This window comes from Leptodactylus fuscus, chromosome 8 (genome assembly GCF_031893055.1).
Source record: "Leptodactylus fuscus isolate aLepFus1 chromosome 8, aLepFus1.hap2, whole genome shotgun sequence".
In the NCBI taxonomy this organism is placed as follows: domain Eukaryota; kingdom Metazoa; phylum Chordata; class Amphibia; order Anura; family Leptodactylidae; genus Leptodactylus; species Leptodactylus fuscus.
Window position 1 is genome coordinate 18,250,157 of NC_134272.1, and position 19,371 is coordinate 18,269,527.

The 19,371-nt window shown below is 48.7% G+C and overlaps 2 protein-coding genes across 2 annotated transcripts; one reads left to right on the forward strand and one right to left on the reverse strand.

Annotated features, from left to right (window-relative positions):
- On the forward strand, window positions 1-12,955 carry LOC142216612 (cyclin-dependent kinase-like 4). The gene is made up of 10 exons (XM_075284582.1): window positions 1-41; window positions 9,422-9,608; window positions 9,739-9,860; window positions 10,012-10,084; window positions 10,486-10,576; window positions 11,234-11,434; window positions 11,783-11,871; window positions 11,957-12,013; window positions 12,182-12,301; window positions 12,452-12,955. Exons 2-10 carry the CDS (start codon window positions 9,438-9,440, stop codon window positions 12,545-12,547), a joined length of 1,020 nt encoding a protein of 339 aa, XP_075140683.1. The 5' UTR covers window positions 1-41; window positions 9,422-9,437; the 3' UTR covers window positions 12,548-12,955.
- Window positions 12,956-13,097: 142 nt separating this feature from the next.
- Window positions 13,098-18,110, reverse strand: TUFM (Tu translation elongation factor, mitochondrial). Its single transcript, XM_075284581.1, has 11 exons — window positions 18,050-18,110; window positions 17,428-17,465; window positions 17,048-17,207; window positions 15,973-16,139; window positions 15,786-15,890; window positions 15,520-15,684; window positions 14,623-14,755; window positions 14,428-14,532; window positions 13,989-14,140; window positions 13,790-13,909; window positions 13,098-13,447 (listed from the first exon to the last, which is right to left on the reverse strand). The coding sequence occupies exons 1-11, from the start codon at window positions 18,087-18,089 to the stop codon at window positions 13,274-13,276; spliced, it is 1,359 nt and encodes a 452-aa protein (XP_075140682.1). The 5' UTR covers window positions 18,090-18,110; the 3' UTR covers window positions 13,098-13,273.
- Between the last annotated feature and the right edge of the window lie 1,261 nt (window positions 18,111-19,371).

Genomic DNA, 19,371 nt, shown 5'->3' on the forward strand with positions numbered 1-19,371 from the left:
ACTATATTGTACGTGGCCACACCGCTCTGGAAATGCAACAGGTAACTTCGGGATCCTGGGAATATTTCCACCTCTCCTGAGGTCTCTCCAGACTGCGGTGACGTATTCAATATCTCCTTACTATATTCTGTAGACTGTGTCACAGCTCGGGGGGTAGGATTACGGTGGAGGAAAGTGACGCAGGAAACTGGAAACTGAGCCCCATAACCCTCACCCCTCCAAAAACTGTATGACATGTAATATAGAAGCTAATAAAACCATAACATGTATAAGTTAGTGACTCTGAAGCCTCTCTGGAGTCCTGGACCCTGGTGGGAATTATATATATTACATACGGTCATCATGTTATATCATATTGTATATATAGCATCGCCCTCGTAGTAATATCAGTCATTACATAGCTGTATATCTATTACCCGCTATACCACCTGCGGTCTGCGCTGAGCCGTGGTAAATATTGACCTGAGATTAGCAGATATAAGTATGAGGTGCGATATACTGCAGGGTGACAGCAGGCCTGCCGCCTGAGGCCGCCACATACACCTGATCCCCTGTGGTTACCTCTATGTTCCAGCAAATCCCAGAGAGTATCGTTTATTTGCTAATTTCTTAAAGCTTTTTAGTCTTAAATCTGGTGGTCTGGAACATACCCAAAATATTCACATCTGTCAGCCAAGAGTAACGTGCAGATCTGGAGTTCAGAGGGGCTTTTCTCTGAAGGCTACTAAACTAACCGGATAATATGGCATGTACTGTACTGAACCTGAGTTACATCCTGTATTATACTCCAGAGCTGCGCTTACTATTCTGCTGGTACAGTCATTGTGTACATACATTACATTACTTATCCTGTACTGATCCTGAGTTACATCCTGTATTATTCTCCAGAGCTGCGCTCACTATTCTGCTGGTACAGTCACTGTGCACATACATTACATTACTTATCCTGTACTGATCCTGAGTTACATCCTGCATTATACTCCAGAGCTGCACTCACTATTCTGCTGTTACAGTCATTGTGTACATACATTACATTACTTATCCTGTGCTGATCCTGAGTTACATCCAGTATTATACTCCAGAGCTGCGCTCACTATTCTACTGGTACAGTCACTGTGTATATACATTACATTACTTATCCTGTACTGATCCAGAGTTACATCCTGTATTATACTCCAGAGCTGCGCTCACTATTCTACTGGTACAGTCACTGTGTACATACATTACTTATCCTGTGCTGATCCTGAGTTACATCCTGTATTATACTCCAGAGCTGCACTCACTATTCTGCTGGTACAGTCACTGTGTACAAACATTACATTACTTATCCTGTATTATACTCCAGAGCTGCGCTCACTATTCTGCTGGATCAGTCACTGTGTACATACATTACATTACTTATCCTGTATTATACTCCAGAGCTGCATTCACTATTCTGCTGGATCAGTCACTGTGTACATACATTACATTACTTATCCTGTATTATACACCAGAGCTGCGCTCACTATTCTGCTGGTACAGTCACTGTGTACAAACATTACATTACTTATCCTGTATTATACTCCAGAGCTGCGCTCACTATTCTGCTGGATCAGTCACTGTGTACATACATTACATTACTTATCCTGTATTATACTCCAGAGCTGCATTCACTATTCTGCTGGATCAGTCACTGTGTACATACATTACTTATCCTGTACTGATCCTGAGTTACATCCTGTATTATACTCCAGAGCTGCGCTCACTATTCTGCTGGTACAGTCACTGTGTACAAACATTACATTACTTATCCTGTATTATACTCCAGAGCTGCGCTCACTATTCTGCTGGATCAGTCACTGTGTACATACATTACATTACTTATCCTGTATTATACTCCAGAGCTGCATTCACTATTCTGCTGGATCAGTCACTGTGTACATACATTACTTATCCTGTACTGATCCTGAGTTACATCCTGTATTATACTCCAGAGCTGCGCTCACTATTCTGCTGGTACAGTCACTGTGTACAAACATTACATTACTTATCCTGTATTATACTCCAGAGCTGCGCTCACTATTCTGCTGGATCAGTCACTGTGTACATACATTACATTACTTATCCTGTATTATACTCCAGAGCTGCATTCACTATTCTGCTGGATCAGTCACTGTGTACATACGAGTGATTATGAAGATAATCTTGTTTCCCTTAGTCCTAACAGCGGCACAATGTGGGGTATTTCTGCCCCTGTGTGCTGGTAGGACAGGCGGATATTTAATTAGCCAATCAAATGCGTGGCAGGCCCTATAAGAGGGCACAAGAACCTCCCCTCTGCGTGTAAATACAAAAGTACCTCCATAACATTTATATACAGTTTTATACATAAGATATGATTCCCAGGGTGGGAAATCTTGTGCCGCTGTTAGGACTAAGGGAAACAAGATTATCTTCATAATCACTTGTTCCCTGTCGTCCTCAACAGCGGCACAATGTGGGGATATAGCAAGCAGGTCCCCAAGATGGGTGGGACAAACCCATGACCGAACTTAAAACGGTCTGGGCAAAGGCAGTGGAATCTGCCACTTGGTCCTTCAGGCGGTAATGCCGAATGAAGGTGGATTCAGATGCCCAAGAGGCCGCTGCACATATTTGGTCCACAGACAAAGCACTTCTTTCTGCCCGTGAAGTGGACACTGCCCTGGTTGAATGGGCATGAAGGAAAGATGGAGCCGACAGCCCTTGGGCGGTATAGGCGACTCTAATAGTCTCGGTAACCCACCGGGATATTGTAGCTTTGGCGGCTTTGGCGCCCTTGTTTTTCCCCGTGTAGCTGACCAACAGGTTTTCAGTCCACCTAAAGGGGCGAGTGCGCTGTAAGTAAATCTGTAGGCATCTAACCACATCCAGCTTGTGCCATCTTTCTTCTTCAGCAGAAGAAGGGAACGGAAAAAATACTGGAAGGGAAATCAGTTGGTTCCTGTTTACAGCAGATGGCACCTTGGGACGAAACCCAGGGAGGAACCTAAGCTGTACATGGTCAGAGAAAAAGGTGGTATATGGCTCCTCAGCGGACAAAGCTTGTAGTTCACTAACACGTTTGGCAGTTGTGACTGCCAATAGCAGCGCCATTTTGCCGGTTAGCGACTTGAGGGAGACCTCTTCCAGAGGTTCAAATGGCTGGCCACATAGGGCGTTCAGGACCAGAATAAGGTCCCATTGGTGGACAGGGGTGTTTACCACCGGTCTCAGCCTAGTTGCCCCTTTAATAAAGGTGCTCACTAAGGAATCCTGAGACAAACGCCTCCCCAGATAGGCGGACAGGGCCGCTACGTGTACCTTGAGTGTGGCCACAGCAAGACCTCTGTCTAGTCCGTCTTGAAGGAAGTCCAGGATCGCCTCCGTAGGGGGATCGGTGGAGTCCACTTGATGTTGCAGACACCAGGCATTAAAGATGTTACCTATTCGACGGTAGTTCCTGTTAGTCGAATCTGCTCTGGCGCTGGATAGGGTCTTCAAGACGGCTTGTGACAGTCCTCTATTTCTCAATAGGGACTGGTCAACCTCCAGGCTGTGAGGTTGAGTCTCCTCAGATCCTGGCATCTCAGCTCTCCTTGGGTTACCAGGTCTGGGAGTGGGGGAAGCCTCCAATATATGCCCTGACTCATTTGTATGAGCTGAGCAAACCAAGCCCTTTTTGGCCAGAACGGGATTATGGCTATTCCCGAGGCTTGGTCCTGTCTTATTTTTATCAATACCTTCGGTATGATTGGAATTGGAGGGAATATGTAAAACAGCCTGAACCTCCATGGGATGGACAGGGCATCCACCGCCAAGGGATTGTCCTCCTGGTACAGAGAGCAGAAGGTCCCCACCTTGGCATTGAGTCGGGTAGCCATAAGATCGACCTCCAGGAGACCCCATCTCTGGACGATCTGTTGAAATACGTCTGGATTGAGAGACCATTCTCCTGATACGGTAATACCCCGACTCAGCTGATCCGCTACTATGTTCAGGGAGCCCTTTATGTGAACAGCGGATAACTGGACCAGATTCTTCTCCGCCCAGGCAAATATGAGATTCGTCTCTCTCAGCAAGGTTGGTGACCTGGTGTCCCCTTGTTTGTTTATATAGACTACCACCGTCATATTGTCTGACCGGATTTTGACAGACTTGCCTTTCAATTCTGGGGCAAAGTGTACTAGGGCCAGGTACACTGCTCTGAGTTCCTTGAGATTGGATGACCCCAGCTCCGGACATCTCCATCGTCCTTGTACAGTTTTGTCTTGACAATGGGCTCCCCATCCCCACTGGGATGCATCTGTTGTCAACAGGGTCCACACTGTCGGGACCGTGGACCTTCCGTCTTTCAGGTGTATCCACCATCTGAGGGAAAGACGGGTAGCGGGAGAAAGGCAGATCTTCTTGTGCAATCCCCGTGGAGACCTGTTCCAGGTTCTCAACACTTCCATCTGCAGGGGACGCAAATGCCATAAAGCCCAAGGGACCGCCCTGGCTGAGGATGACATCAGGCCCAGGACTCTCATGGCGGATCCATCCGGATGGTTACCTGCCGTGTGCGCAATAGGAATCGTGCACTGGCTTGGATTCTTTCCTTCCTTGGACTGGAGAGGAAGATCTGCATCGCTTCTGAATCCACTATAAATCCGAGGAATTTTCTTCGGGTGGTTGGAACGATTTCGGACTTCTCCCAATTGATAATCCTAACTCCTGTAGGAAGTTGATGGCAAGGTTGAGCTGCTGGAGGAGGGCAGCAGGAGACTGAGCTTTCAGTAGCCAGTCGTCTAGATAAGGGACGATGAAAAGACCCTGAAGTCTGAGGGCCGCGGCGACCGGAGCAATCACCTTGGTGAATACCAGTGGGGCGGATGTGATGCCGAATGGCAGAGCTGTGAATTGATAGTGCTCCCTGTGGCCGGCCATAGCGACGGCAATCCTGAGGAACTTCCTGTGGAAATGAGCAATGGGGACATGTAGATAGGCGTCCTTCAAATCGAGGGTAACCATCACCTCTCCTGGCTGAAGAAACACAGCCACGGAATCCACGGTTTCCATTCGAAATGACCTCTTCCTGATAAACCGATTGAGGTACCTCAGATCTATTATCATCCTCCAGCCCCCGGTGAACTTAGAGACCAGAAAGACAGGGGAGTAGACTCCCAGACCGTGGTCTGAGGCTGGTACCTTCTCCAGGGCGCCCTTGGTAACATATTCGGCAACCAAGGCTTCTAGACTGGCCTGCTGAGAAGGTGGAAGAGTTTGGGTGGAAACGAACCGATCTGGAGGTGGAAGATGAAAGTCGATGTGATACCCGTGCTGTATGATCTTCAACACCCATGGGTCTTGGATATGGGTGAACCATGCTCTGGAAAAGGAGAAAAGACGTCCTCCCACAGGAAGGAGGGCCACAGGGAGCTGCCCCACGTCAAAACTCAGGCTTCCTCTTGGTGTCCTCCTTGGAAGCGCCACGACCAGCTCCCCTAGGGCGATATCTAGAACGCCGTTGTTGGGAAGGGCGTCTATAATTAGAGGAAGAACCTCTGCCTCTAGAGGGAGCACATCTGCCCCTGGATGCTTGAGGTAGGGACCTTCCCCTACCTTCAGCTAATCCCTCCATAATGGCGTCTAAGCTTTCGCCAAACACCCTTCCCGGCTCAAAGGGGAGCGCACAGAGAGCTGCTTTAGATTCAAAATCTGCCCGCCAAGGCTTTAGCCAAAGGGGTCTACGGGCCGCAGTAGACAACGCCATAGATTTGGCGGAGATTTTTAATTGATGGCTGGAGGATTCCGCCAAATAATCTGCAGCCCTATGAACTCTTTTCATAGAGGCCAGAATCTCATCTCTGTCTACACCCGAGTCTATATCCCGCTCCAAGGCGGCTAAGCGGTTGCGCAAAAAGTCACCAACCGTAGAGGAGGCTATGGCCACAGAGACTTGCGCGTAGGAAGCTGAGTAGACCTTCTTCAGAATGGAGTGCGCCCTACGATCCAGAGGGTCCTGAAGATTTGAACCATCTTCCAAGGGCACCAGGGTTCTGCGGGACAGCTTTGCTACGGCCAAATCCACCTTCGGGGGAGGCCCCCAGGAATCCCACTGGGTAGTGTTAACAGGAAACAGACTCTTGAAGATCCTGGAAAGCAAATGTCCTTTCTCTGGCTGTTTCTACTGCTGCGCCATAAGGTCGGTCAGCATGGCGTCCGCATGGAAGGCAATATGTCCCCCAGAGGCAGACGTGGAGGCTTCCCCGTCAACATCTCGGCCCACTGTAGACTGGATGGACTTCAGCAGCCTGCCCGTTTGTTCATAATGGAACGCAGGTCTGCTGGAAATGACTGAGTCGTCCTCGGAGGAATCATCCTCTGCCACCCGCAGGTGTTCCAAGGGGGGGAGAGACGAGGAACGGTGCTCACAGCATGGTCTCCTGGTGAGCTGAGACAAGGTGCAATGGATCCCTTTGAGGGAATCATCCTGCAAAACAAAAAGGAGAGTACAAGCAAGGGAAAACTATTTACCCAAGCGATGCCCAAACTCACCATCTCCTTGACCCAGGCCATCATATCTCTGGGAGAGGGCTCCACAGGTGGAGGACCTCTGCACCCGCGACAACGGGCTCACTCATAGCCTGAAAATAGGCAAGTTATAGGACCAGTAGTACCCCGCAGGGCACAACCTTTCAAGCCGCTACCTACCATCAGGGAGTGGTGTGTCGCAATCGAAGCAGGAAAGATGTTTCCTCTTGGAAGAGGTTTTCCTCCTACCATCCCCAGGAGGGGTAGTAGAGGATGACATATCCTACAGAGAGAGATAATAGACCATGCAACACTGTCACCATGACATCATACCAGCTTTAAAAAAGGGTAGATCTTACCAGGTCCTGTAGACCGGACAGCGAGGTGACGGATCCCAATAAAGTTTGCAAACTGGAAAAGAGTTCAAGATCAATGAACACCACAATCGCACGCCTTCAGCAGATACTGCAGGAAGGTCTCTGACACCAGGCCAGCCAGCCTCTTAATTCTGGCCGGCTGGAAGTGGGCGGAGCCACAATCAAAGCAGGTGAGGCAACCTGCCCAGACAACTAACCCTGAAATCAGGGGTCTGCAAAGATATACATTCCTCCCCACCAAGAGGCCCTTAACCCGGGCACTTACCCCCACATCTCCCCGTCTTTTCCGGCCTTTAATAAGGCCTGAATCTCCCCTGAGTGAGCGGCCGCCGGCGCCAGGCCGTTGCCATGGTGCCATGATACTTCCGGCGAAACTGGAAGTGCGCGCTTACAGCGGCCGGCGGGGAACATGATACACAACAGTGTGGTTCCACCCGCCGGCAGTCCGCACGGCCACCAGAGGCGGCATGCGGAGTCCCCGGACTCTCACCAAAATGTCAGGTAAGTCACAAGGAGCGGGGGAAGCGGAGGAGAGGGGGGAGGGGGGGATAGAGGGGGGTAGCCACACATGGCTAACAAGCACCTTCTCCCCGCAGGGCACAGAAGGTGACAAGAAGAAAACAACCGCTCAGGAGGTGAGTGATCCTGCTGAGCTTCTCTAAGAGGACACAAGTCCTCCCACCTGTCCTCTGTCCACACAGGACAGAAAAAAACACGCAGAGGGGAGGTTCTTGTGCCCTCTTATAGGGCCTGCCACGCATTTGATTGGCTAATTAAATATCCGCCTGTCCTACCAGCACACAGGGGCAGAAATACCCCACATTGTGCCGCTGTTGAGGACGACAGGGAACATTAAATTACTTATCCTGTATTATACACCAGAGCTGCGCTAACTATTCTGCTGGTGCAGTCACTGTGTACATACATTACATTACTTATCCTGTATTATACACCAGAGCTGCGCTCACTATTCTGCTGGTGCAGTCACTGTGTACAAACATTACATTACTTATCCTGTACTGATCCTGAGTTACATCCTGTATTATACTCCAGAGCTGCATTCACTATTCTGCTGGATCAGTCACTGTACATACATTATCTTGTATTGATCCTGATATGTTCTTAGTCATTGGAAACAGTCAGCAGGTCTGATATCTCTAATAACAGCTTAGCTGAACTGATCCAAGACAGGGGTGCAGTTACTTTTCCTTACATCAGGTGGCAGTACATCCCCAGTGTGATCTCTGTGCTGACACTGACTGTATCTTTACATACACTCACCGGCCACTTTATTAGGTACACCATGCTAGTAACGGGTTGGACCCCCTTTTGCCTTCAGAACTGCCTCAATTCTTCGTGGCATAGATTCAACAAGGTGCTGGAAGCATTCCTCAGAGATTTTGGTCCATATTGACATGATGGCATCACACAGTTGCCGCAGATTTGTCGGCTGCACATCCATGATGCGAATCTCCCGTTCCACCACATCCCAAAGATGCTCTATTGGATTGAGATCTGGTGACTGTGGAGGCCATTGGAGTACAGTGAACTCATTGTCATGTTCAAGAAACCAGTCTGAGATGATTCCAGCTTTATGACATGGCATTGCATTATCCTGCTGAAAGTAGCCATCAGATGTTGGGTACATTGTGGTCATAAAGGGATGGACATGGTCAGCAACAATACTCAGGTAGGCTTTGGCATTGCAACGATGCTCAATTGGTACCAAGGGGCCCAAAGAGTGCCAAGAAAATATTCCCCACACCATGACACCACCACCACCAGCCTGAACCGTTGATACAAGGCAGGATGGATCCATGCTTTCATGTTGTTGACGCCAAATTCTGACCCTACCATCCGAATGTCGCAGCAGAAATCGAGACTCATCAGACCAGGCAACGTTTTTCCAATCTTCAATTGTCCAATTTCGATGAGCTTGTGCAAATTGTAGCCTCAGTTTCCTGTTCTTAGCTGAAAGGAGTGGCACCCGGTGTGGTCTTCTGCTGCTGTAGCCCATCTGCCTCAAAGTTCGACGTACTGTGCGTTCAGAGATGCTCTTCTGGCTACCTTGGTTGTAACGGGTGGCTATTTGAGTCACTGTTGCCTTTCTATCAGCTCGAACCAGTCTGGTCATTCTCCTCTGACCTCTGGCATCAACAACACATTTCCGCCCACAGAACTGCCGCTCACTGGATGTTTTTTCTTTTTCGGACCATTCTCTGTAAACCCTAGAGATGGTTGTGCGTGAAAATCCCAGTAGATCAGCAGTTTCTGAAATACTCAGACCAGCCCTTCTGGCACCAACAACCATGCCACGTTCAAAGGCACTCAAATCACCTTTCTTCCCCATACTGATGCTCGGTTTGAACTGCAGGAGATTGTCTTGACCATGTCTACATGCCTAAATGCACTGAGTTCCCGCCATGTGATTGGCTGATTAGAAATTAAGTGTTAACGAGCAGTTGGACAGGTGTACCTAATAAAGTGGCCGGTGAGTGTATAATAATCTGGCCCATTATTCATTTCCACAGACTGACCACACGTACCATGATGGAGAAGTATGAGAAATTGGCCAAGATTGGTGAAGGGTCATACGGGGTCGTCTTCAAGTGTCGGAATAAGGAGACAGGACAAGTGGTGGCCATCAAGAAGTTTGTGGAGTCTGAGGATGACCCTGTCATTAAAAAGATTGCGCTACGTGAGATCCGGATGTTAAAGGTGAGGCGGCGCTATACGACATCACTGCATATAAATCAGCACGGTATATGGGTCACATGATGGTTTACAGTTCTTCAACAAAATTTCAGTCCTGACTACTGGTTCACCGCAGTGATGTCATCTCTTACAGCAACTGAAGCACAGTAACCTGGTGAACCTGCTGGAGGTCTTCCGCAGGAAGAGGAAGCTACACCTGGTCTTTGAGTATTGCGATCACACCGTGCTCAATGAGCTGGAGAAACACCCCAATGGGTACGTCTGCACCCCCGTATCACACAATGGACCCTCAATGCAGGCTCATTTATCCCAACACAGCAGTCACCTAAGATGGCTGATAACAGGGAGCAATAGGTGTAGTGTTCCCTTTAGGTGACCGCCATATAATCTCACTCTTCTGTTTCAGAGTCCCCGAAATGATGACGAAAAACATTGTGCAGCAAATCCTACAGGCGGTAAACTTCTGCCACAAGAACAGTGTAAGGTCTATATATGGGGGCGGCCGTCAAAGATGTGACAGATGTGTTATAGAGGAACTCTGCCTTAAAGGGACCCCAGCATATCACACCAGCCCTGCAGATACATAGGTTAGGGTCACCGGTTTTCCCCTTGTGACTCATGTCCTCCAATACTGAGCTATCGTTTTTATCAATTTACAAATGAGCTCTTAGGAGGAATGGCGGCGCCCCCTTGTGGCCTCTTTAGAGCATCCAGTGGCAGGGATTCACATGGGGGAACCAACTTCTGATTCAGGTGACCCTCACCTATCTATCTGTGGGCTGGGGTGATATGCTGGGTCCTGGTGACACTCCCTTTAATGCAGTGCCACACCTGTCCACGCGAGTATTGTATTTCATTATTGTGTCTTCTTTTTGGCCAGTGCATTCACCGAGATGTGAAACCTGAGAACATTCTGCTCACCAAACAGGGGGTCATTAAACTCTGCGATTTCGGCTTTGCTCGAATATTAAGTAAGTGATTTCCATGTGACGCCGCAGTGACTGACATCACTACCAGCACCAGGGTGCTTATTACTGCCAAATCACTATTTCTCTGGATGCTTTGTCTACGTCTCTAACTAGTGAGATTGTTCTCCAGGTGGGGGCAGATAGGGGGCTCCACCAACACTGAGAATCTCCATAATACCTTTCAAGAACAGCCATAATGATAAATAATATATGGGGAACTAATATTGTCTCAGCCACCACTAGAGGGAGCACCTTGCACAATGAGTCCAATGGAAAATGTATAAATTTTCATTTGGCGCCCCTTTGTGGCAGCTGCAGGTAGCAAGAATTTTATTGTATAACTCAAAGCTTGTGTGAAGGGCTCAGGGGATTTGGAATAATGTAGAAGTATAAAGTTTGACTTATGTAGGATTAAGGATAAGTTTCCTGCCATGGACCACCACCATTAACCCTTCACCATCCAAGACCCCCAGTATATTAGATGACATAATACACTTTGCCACTCTTTCCATGAGCACCAACTTGCTTGCGCCACCTAGTGGTGAATCTTCCTAGTAGTACAGAGGCAGCGGGCAGAAGGGGCCAGCAGACAGTATTGTATATGGCACATGGTAGTTGGCGCCCTGGCGCTCTACTATTATCTCTCTATTGTCCTTACAGCTCGCCCTGGTGACGACTATACAGATTACGTGGCCACACGTTGGTATCGGGCCCCTGAGCTGCTGGTTGGGGACACCCAGTATGGAGCAGCAGTGGACGTGTGGGCCATAGGTTGTGTCTTTGCTGAGCTGTTGTCTGGCCAGCCCCTGTGGCCGGGAAAATCAGACATGGACCAACTCTACCTCATCATCAGGACCCTGGGTGAGGAAAACACTTCATCTAATGTATATGTCATAAGGCCAGCACTTGGGGTCCCAGGAAGAAGGGGCCCCAGTTTAGGTTGACACCATACCCCTATTAGTGAGAACTGAGGCTAATCATCAGTAGAGCCCAGTCATGGATGATGACGTTCCATCTGCAGCCACTAGGTGGAGCTCACTGCATACATATGGATACAGCCTTCATTATTGAGCTCCCCCTAGTGGTAACTACAGCATTATATCATACAATCCTACCTCTATGCAGTGGATTTGGAGCTCTGTATCAGAAAAGCTGAACTATATAAACAGAACCGTCTATGATTTAGTGATTTTCGTCTCTTTCCTGCAGGAAACCTGATCCCGCGACACCAGTACATTTTCCACAGTAACCAGTTTTTTCATGGGGCCAGTATCCCAGAAGCTGACCCTAATGATGTGGTGGGTACCGGCTTCATGTCACGTGATGAAGGGGTACACACAGCCATAAAATGCATTACTAGCTCTACTTCCATTTCTTCTTCAGGAAACACTGGAGGAGAAATTCCCCAATATTCAGCCCATGGCTATGACCTTCATGAAGGTAAGATGGGGGATTCTAGGGTGTAGTATTTTTGGCTAAAGATCATCACCCCAGTATTGCTACTTCCCTAAGATGATAAAAAGCAGCCACAATCCTGCAGGACAGTATCTGGCGCCAGCTAGTGACAGGTTTATTACATTACATTCATGGAGGTGACTACTCCCCCAGGGCTGTCTACGCATGAATCCTGATGATCGTCTTACCTGTGAGCAGCTCCTGGAAAGTGCTTACCTAAACCCCGCCCGTGAGGAGCCGGAGAAGAGGAAAGGCAAAGGAAGGCGGAGACAGGTCAGTAACCCTTAAGTCGGGAGCAATTATATTAGGGAATTTTAAACATGGGACAGCTGAGGAGGGGCCTTGACAACTTCTTAACTATTAGAGTGGTCAATGGGGAAGACGTCGCAACAATAATGTCTGAATATTTTCCTATTCTTTCAGCTGCTGCCTCAGATTCCAGGAAATGGCGCATCTCCCGCTCCAGAGGGCAAGAACAAGCCTCGGACTCAGAAGTTTGACCACTTCCCCAATATTTAACACTTGTAGGAAACCCCCATCCCAGTGCAGGAACTTCTCAGGGAGGGTCCGCCAGTGTTACTGACACAACGACTGTTCCACTATGGAGGGTCTAAGGTAAGGGAGATGACAAAACATTCTGGGGCCCTGACCTGCAATAGCAATGTATGAAGCCGGGGACCCACCAGACTAAAGCAGCAGCAGCGAGGACGACAACAGGACAAGTGAAGCAGCCCGAGAGAGAGCCAACAGGACAATATCAGTGTTCTAAAGTAGGTGCAGCTTTGGCTGTGACAGGAGAAGACTGTATTTTAGTAATGTTTTTAACCATTTCCATCACCTCCTCCAATAATTACTTTAATGTTCTGATCTCTGTCCAAAAATATTTATTAAAAAAAAACAAAACAAAATGAATGAAGAGAATATACAGATCACTTCTGCCAGGACGGGGCGGGGGAAGGGAATAAACATAACGTGTAACCCAATGGTGAAGGTCACATGATGAGATATTTACCATTATTCCATATCATGGTAAAGTATGGGAACTCAAATCAAACCACCCGGACACAGGTATAACCCGGCGGCATCTGCACAGGCCCCGGGGGCTGAACTTTATTGACAGCTCAATGTACTGTACAGAGGCGGCTGCAGAGGGAGGAGCTTCATTGCCATTTTGTGGATGTTTGGTTCACCTTCATTTGACTAGGACCCTCCTCTCCCCATGTGACAAGTTCATACTGAGGGTTTTCAGGACGCCCAGCCCTCCTCATCCTGTTTCGTCATCTCCAAGATGTCTGTTACAATGCCGGTGCCGATGGTCTTGTTCCCATCTCGCAGAGTGAAACGTTGTCCCTTCTCCAGTACCATGGGCTGCCGCAGGGTCATAATCAGGCTGGAGTCTTCCCCGGGCATGACCATCTCCTGGAATGAAAAGGGTTAACACATCAGCATGGCAGTCACAGTGGTTTCTATATGGGAGCCGGCAGGTAAGGGGTTAATCTAGGAATCCTGCTAAGAGTTCGTTCACATCTGTGTTGTTCGATCTGTTTTTCTCAGTCTCTCTCAAAGTGGGCGATAACGCCCCCTTGCGGTTGTTCTGGTCTGTCATAGGACCCGAAGAATGGATTAAACCGTAAGGTCAGTAGCACGAATGTGAACATAGTCTAAAGCAGAAGAGAACCGTGACTCCTGACAGCATTGCAGGTATGGATGATGGGTAAGTATTGCACACAAATATGGCCGCCTCTACTGTCTGCTACTAACCTTGCCCTCAGGCAGCGTGATACGACAGGACATGTCCCATGTCAGGGAGAACATCACGGGCAGGAAGTTGCTGACAAAAGGCTTGTGGCGCCCTCCTTCCTCTTTGCTGAGGATGTAGACCTACAGGAAGCAGACAAAGGGTTAACCCCGCACTCAGGAGCAGATTACTGTTCGGCCGCAATATGACGCAGCCCCATACCTGAGCCTGAACCTTCTGGTGAGGTCTGATGGAGCCCGGTTTGCACATCACCATTCCTCGCCGGACATCTTCTCTCTTTAACCCTCTGACCAGAGCCCCGAGGTTATCGCCGGCCTCTGCCCTGTCCAGACTCTTATGGAACATCTCAATGCCTGTGCCAGAGAGGAAGCCACATCAGATATGGAGAACAGAGGAGAAACCTGAAAGCCCCTCGCTGCCCTCTAGTGGTCACGGACGGGTAGGGCTCCATGCACTCCTGGTCTATGCATCTCAGAGATTCACTCACCCCTTCATTGGGTGCAGAGCCATCCTTGTATAATGCAGCCATTATGCCTGGCTCACCCCACAGCAATATCTGGTAGTCTCAGTGGCCACATTTATAAAGGATTTGTCTAATGGAGGCCACAAGGGATGGATGGTAGAATGGGAGGACTCCTACCTGTAACCACAGACTTCAGGTGTTTACTGCGCCCAACAAACTCGCATTCGTCTCCCTTCTTGATGGTGCCGCGCTCCAGTGTCCCGGTCACCACTGTGCCCCGACCTGGGAGAGAAGCACATGCTGGATATATCACAGGAGCCCTGGAACCTGGCTAGATTATAAGTGCAGACAGATGGCCGGTCCTGTACACACCTGGAATAGAGTAGACGGACTCCACCGGCAGCAGGAAAGGCTTGTCCAGGTCCCGCTCAGGGATGGGAATGTAACTGTCAATGGCGTCCAGGAGCTTCATGATGGAGTCCAGGCCGATCTCCTGATTGCGGTTCTGTATCGATAGTTGAAGAGAGAGTATGTCATGTGCTGGCCGATCACTAAGACCCCGTGTACACAGGGAGAATCCAGACCAGTATATCTCACCTGTACATCAGTTTCTATATACAGAGGGTATACAGTGAGGGCAGGCAGGGACTCCTAATGTCATACATCTCTTATGATGCCGGGAGTCCGGCCGATACACAGACAGGATTCTCCAGATTCCCTGTGTGTATGAGGCCTGTAACTTCTGTAATCTTACAAGCACTTTTGGACTACAATTCAGCCTGTGGGGAATCTGGATTAAAGGAAATGATGGTGTATACTCCACCCTCAAACTGCTGGCCTATAATTAAAGAGAAGCTGCAGTGTAAAGTTATCTTCTCATCAGTAAGCCCTTACAGAGACTACTACTACTACTGCGGCTAGTGTTGCCCCTCTAGATCAGCCACGACAGACTGCTGCCACTAGTAACAAATGAGGGGCATCGTTACAGCACCCTCTAATGGCATATCAGGGAAGTGCCCCAATTTAAGTGGGTTGTATCAGGATAGGATAATAAACACATCTCTGCTCTTTCCAAGAAGCAGCGCCACATCTATCCATGGGTCATGTCTGGTATTGCAGCTCAGCTCAAATGAAGTGAATGAGGCCAAGGTGCAATACCAGACAAAACCCATATACCGGTGTGGCCCTGTTTCTGAGAGAGCAGTCATGTTTTTCCTATCCTTTACCACTATCTCCAGAACTGACTGATAATCCCTCCCTTGTTCATACCTCGAGGGCACACAAGGCAGATCCGACCACAACAGGGGTGTTCTCGCCGTCGTACCCAAACTCTGACAGTAGTTCTCGAATCTCTAGCTCTACTAGGTCCAGCATCTCTTTGTCATCCACAGCATCGGCCTTGTTGATGTAGACTACGATGTGCTTCACCCCAATCTGCAGCAGGACAGTGGATATTAATGACGGGTCATGTAAATGGAGTCCGACACCCCAGCACCGCAGTAAGACGATGTAGCAGAGCTCGGCACAGTCCTAACCTGTTTAGCCAGCAGCATGTGTTCCCGGGTCTGTGGCATCTGCCCATCTGTGGCAGCTACGACCAGGATACAACCGTCCATCTGGGAGGTCCCTGTGATCATGTTCTGCCAGACAAAAGGTAAATGATCTAATATCTGAGGGAGGCCGCACTGTACCCCAACACACCCACCAGATGCGGGCACCCACCTTCACATAATCAGCATGGCCCGGGCAGTCCGTGTGTGCATAGTGGCGGTTGGCGGTGGTGTATTCTACATGTGACGCATTAATGGTGATCCCTCGGGCCTTCTCTTCTGGGGCATTGTCAATTTCTTCATATTTCTTAAACTGGGCCCCTCCGGCCTCTGCCAGGACTGTGTAAAAAAAAAACACCAAGAGATGAGATCTACATAAATACTGTGCAAAATATAAGTAGTGTATTGTCCAGCTGTGGCCATGTGGGGGCGCTCATCTGATGTGTGTGAACCTAGCATTAGAGATTATCTCCATTACAGCAAGGACAAAAGATTATAAGCTACAAGTAACTACACCTAACTGCAGCATATAGACAGAGGGGAGGAGCCTCAACACACCTGAAAGGCACACAAAGGGGTTGTCTGGGAATACAAGATTGGGCTCCACTTTGCCTTCTCAAGCCAGTGACATCACAAGGCCATGCTGTAGTTCAGTCCTATTAAAGTGAATGGGGCTGAGCTGCAATACCAAGCACAGCCATAATATAATGTACAGCGCTGTGCTCAGTAAGTAGTGAAGAGGCCTCAGCAATCAATATCATAGACCTGAACATGGGTTCAGCCCAACCACTTATGTCTCTGGCAGCTCCATAGAGAATAAACCAAGTGACAGCACTCTTGTGTGACCGGTCATTCATTCAGAAGTTGGAGCAGGACCCCTATTGTTGTGATCAGTGCAGGGACCCAGCAGTCATCCCATCCACCTGGCCCTGTCCTGTGGATAAGGAATAACTTAATTTGGGTTTAGCCCTTAAAAGTAATTTCTAGGATTACAAAACAGCGCCACACCTGTCCGCAGGTTATATCTGGTATTGCAGCTTTCCCCATTCTATTCAATGAAGCTGAGCTGTAATATCAGACTTGACTCGTGGACAGATGTGGAACAGTTTCTGGAAGAAAAAGAGCATTTTGTCCTAATCCTGTACAATCCCTTTAATCTAAGCCCTAGTCTCCTGACTATACAGTGGTCTGGGGGGCTCAGTAACCTATATATAGGTATACAGAATATTATATATGATGTCACTCACTCTTGGTGATGGCGGCTGTCAGTGTGGTCTTGCCATGGTCTACGTGCCCTATTGTTCCGATGTTGACATGGGGCTTCTCCCGGGAGTAGGTCTTTTTAGCTTCTGTGGCATAGTTTCTGTACAGCAGGGGGCAGAAGCGAGTAGCAGGGTTGGGCCATGTCTGCAACGAAAATCACATAATAAACCTCTTAAAGGGATTGTCTGCTTAAAAGTGAATTTTTTGCCCCGATCCTCAGCTTTCTGCTACTGTCAGTGAATGGAAAGCTTCTTACATTTGGACACTACTCACAGCTGAGGTTCTGTTACAAAGTTACCCTTCACTGACAACAAGCAGAGGAGTTGAGGACGGCGATATACAGGTAGATTATGGCGTCACTTACCGCAATGCGAAGACTGTGAGCTGGGAGCCGGCTGAAAACTGCGGAGAGAGAAGGAAAGAGTTAAACATAAGCAACCGTTAACCCTTCACCACCTAGGTTAGTTTACATTGAGTCCAGCAATATCACATAGGAGCAGTTGTATCCTGTGCTGGGAATATGGCCGCCTGCACCCAGGAGCGGGGCCCAGACTACAGGGTGAGGGGTTCAGTGAGTGCGATGTCGCTCCAGTCCTGCGGGGCCTATTCTTGTGATTGTTGGGGGTCCTTGTGGTTAACTGTATATGACCTATCCTATGGGAAACCCCTTTAACTGTGCAGAACTGGTCACATGATGTGTCCCTGCAGCCCCCTACTCATATGACACAGGAGTCAGATCTGACATCATGTGGGGCTTGGACAGGAGGTGCTGCACCTTGTAGTTCACCGGGGGTAGGTCACTGCCCCATCACCTGTCACCGGCTCCTGTACCACACATGTGACCTTTACATCCACGTGACCTTCACTGGCCACAAGAGGGAGCCCGGCGCCTCAGCTCCCCCACTACCTGTCTATCCCCCCCTACTCCGGACCCTCGGCCTCCCCGCTCCTCCTGCAGACTCCCCGCCACATGTCCATCCCCTCACCGGCAGATCTGCATGCAGACAGCACCACACGGCCCGCCATCTTGGTAGACTGTGGAAGTGACAACCCGGAACGGGAACTACATAACGCGTCACTTTCTGCGCCACAAGTAATATGGCCGCCGCTGCGGTGCGGGCACTAGACTCCATCTTGGTTGTGGCATCTTCTTACAGGAGGGTATTATTTGCAGCCGCCCCTTCCCCTCCTCGTCTCATTGTCTCGGACTAGGAGAAAATACATGAAAAGACGCTACAAGACCGTCCTTAACCAGGACTACCTGGACAACCAATCAGATGGCAGATTACAGTGCACAACGGCTTGTTTTACAATGTAAGCGGTGATCTGATTGGTTATACTGGGCAATAATAAGGGGCAGATTTTATGCCCATGACCTTGAAGTGTGACCTCCGCAGTGTCAGGGCCCAATAACACCGAGGCAGCGGCATGAGGAGGCTTTTTATTTTTGCAGCAATGCGCTCTAATGTGTAAGGCAATGGCAGACTGTTCTTTTTAGCCTCCATGGGGGAAAGCGTCATGTATCGTAACCACATAAGACACAACATGTAATTGGGGGCCAGGAGAGCCATACACGTGAGGATCTGAACAAGGCGGAAGATGACGCTCATATATATGTAAAGTAAAAGCGAGGACTATGGGTTATGGGAGATTACGATATATATATATATTTTTTTTTTTTCTATATATTCGCACAAACTAGAGTGATGTATAAGGCACCTTACCCATCTTGAGGTCATCATTGTCCCATTCTTCAGTCACATGGTACAGCGGCAACCCAGTGCTATATAAGTGATCAGATGCAATGCCCAGCTCTGCCACTATACAATGTGCGGCGCTGTGCTCGGTATTTCATGTAGAAGTCATTACACTTCCCCAAAGACTTCAGGCAGCCGATCTCTGAAGATCCCAAGTGTCAGACTCCACCATCCACATACTCATGAGCCAAGAATAACTCACCAACACGCACTTTCCAGGAGACCCTTTGACATATAATTTATTTTTTTAACCACTTTTGCAGTATATACCAAGAAGACCCTTCGGCCTGTGTACACACAAATAAGGCCGACTTGTGTCTCCATGGTAACAGACTACAAATTCACCCTATGCAGTCGGGTGTTCTTCAGATGCAGGGGATGATGGGTAAGATGGGTAAAAAATTTTAGATCTATAATTTCAAGTGATTTATTCTAATTTTCAGCTGCAATAAATTTTGCTTAAAGAGGACCTTTCATCAGATCGGGACACAGGCAGTTCTATATACTGCTGGAAAGCAGACAGTGCACTGAATCCAGCGCACCATCACCTT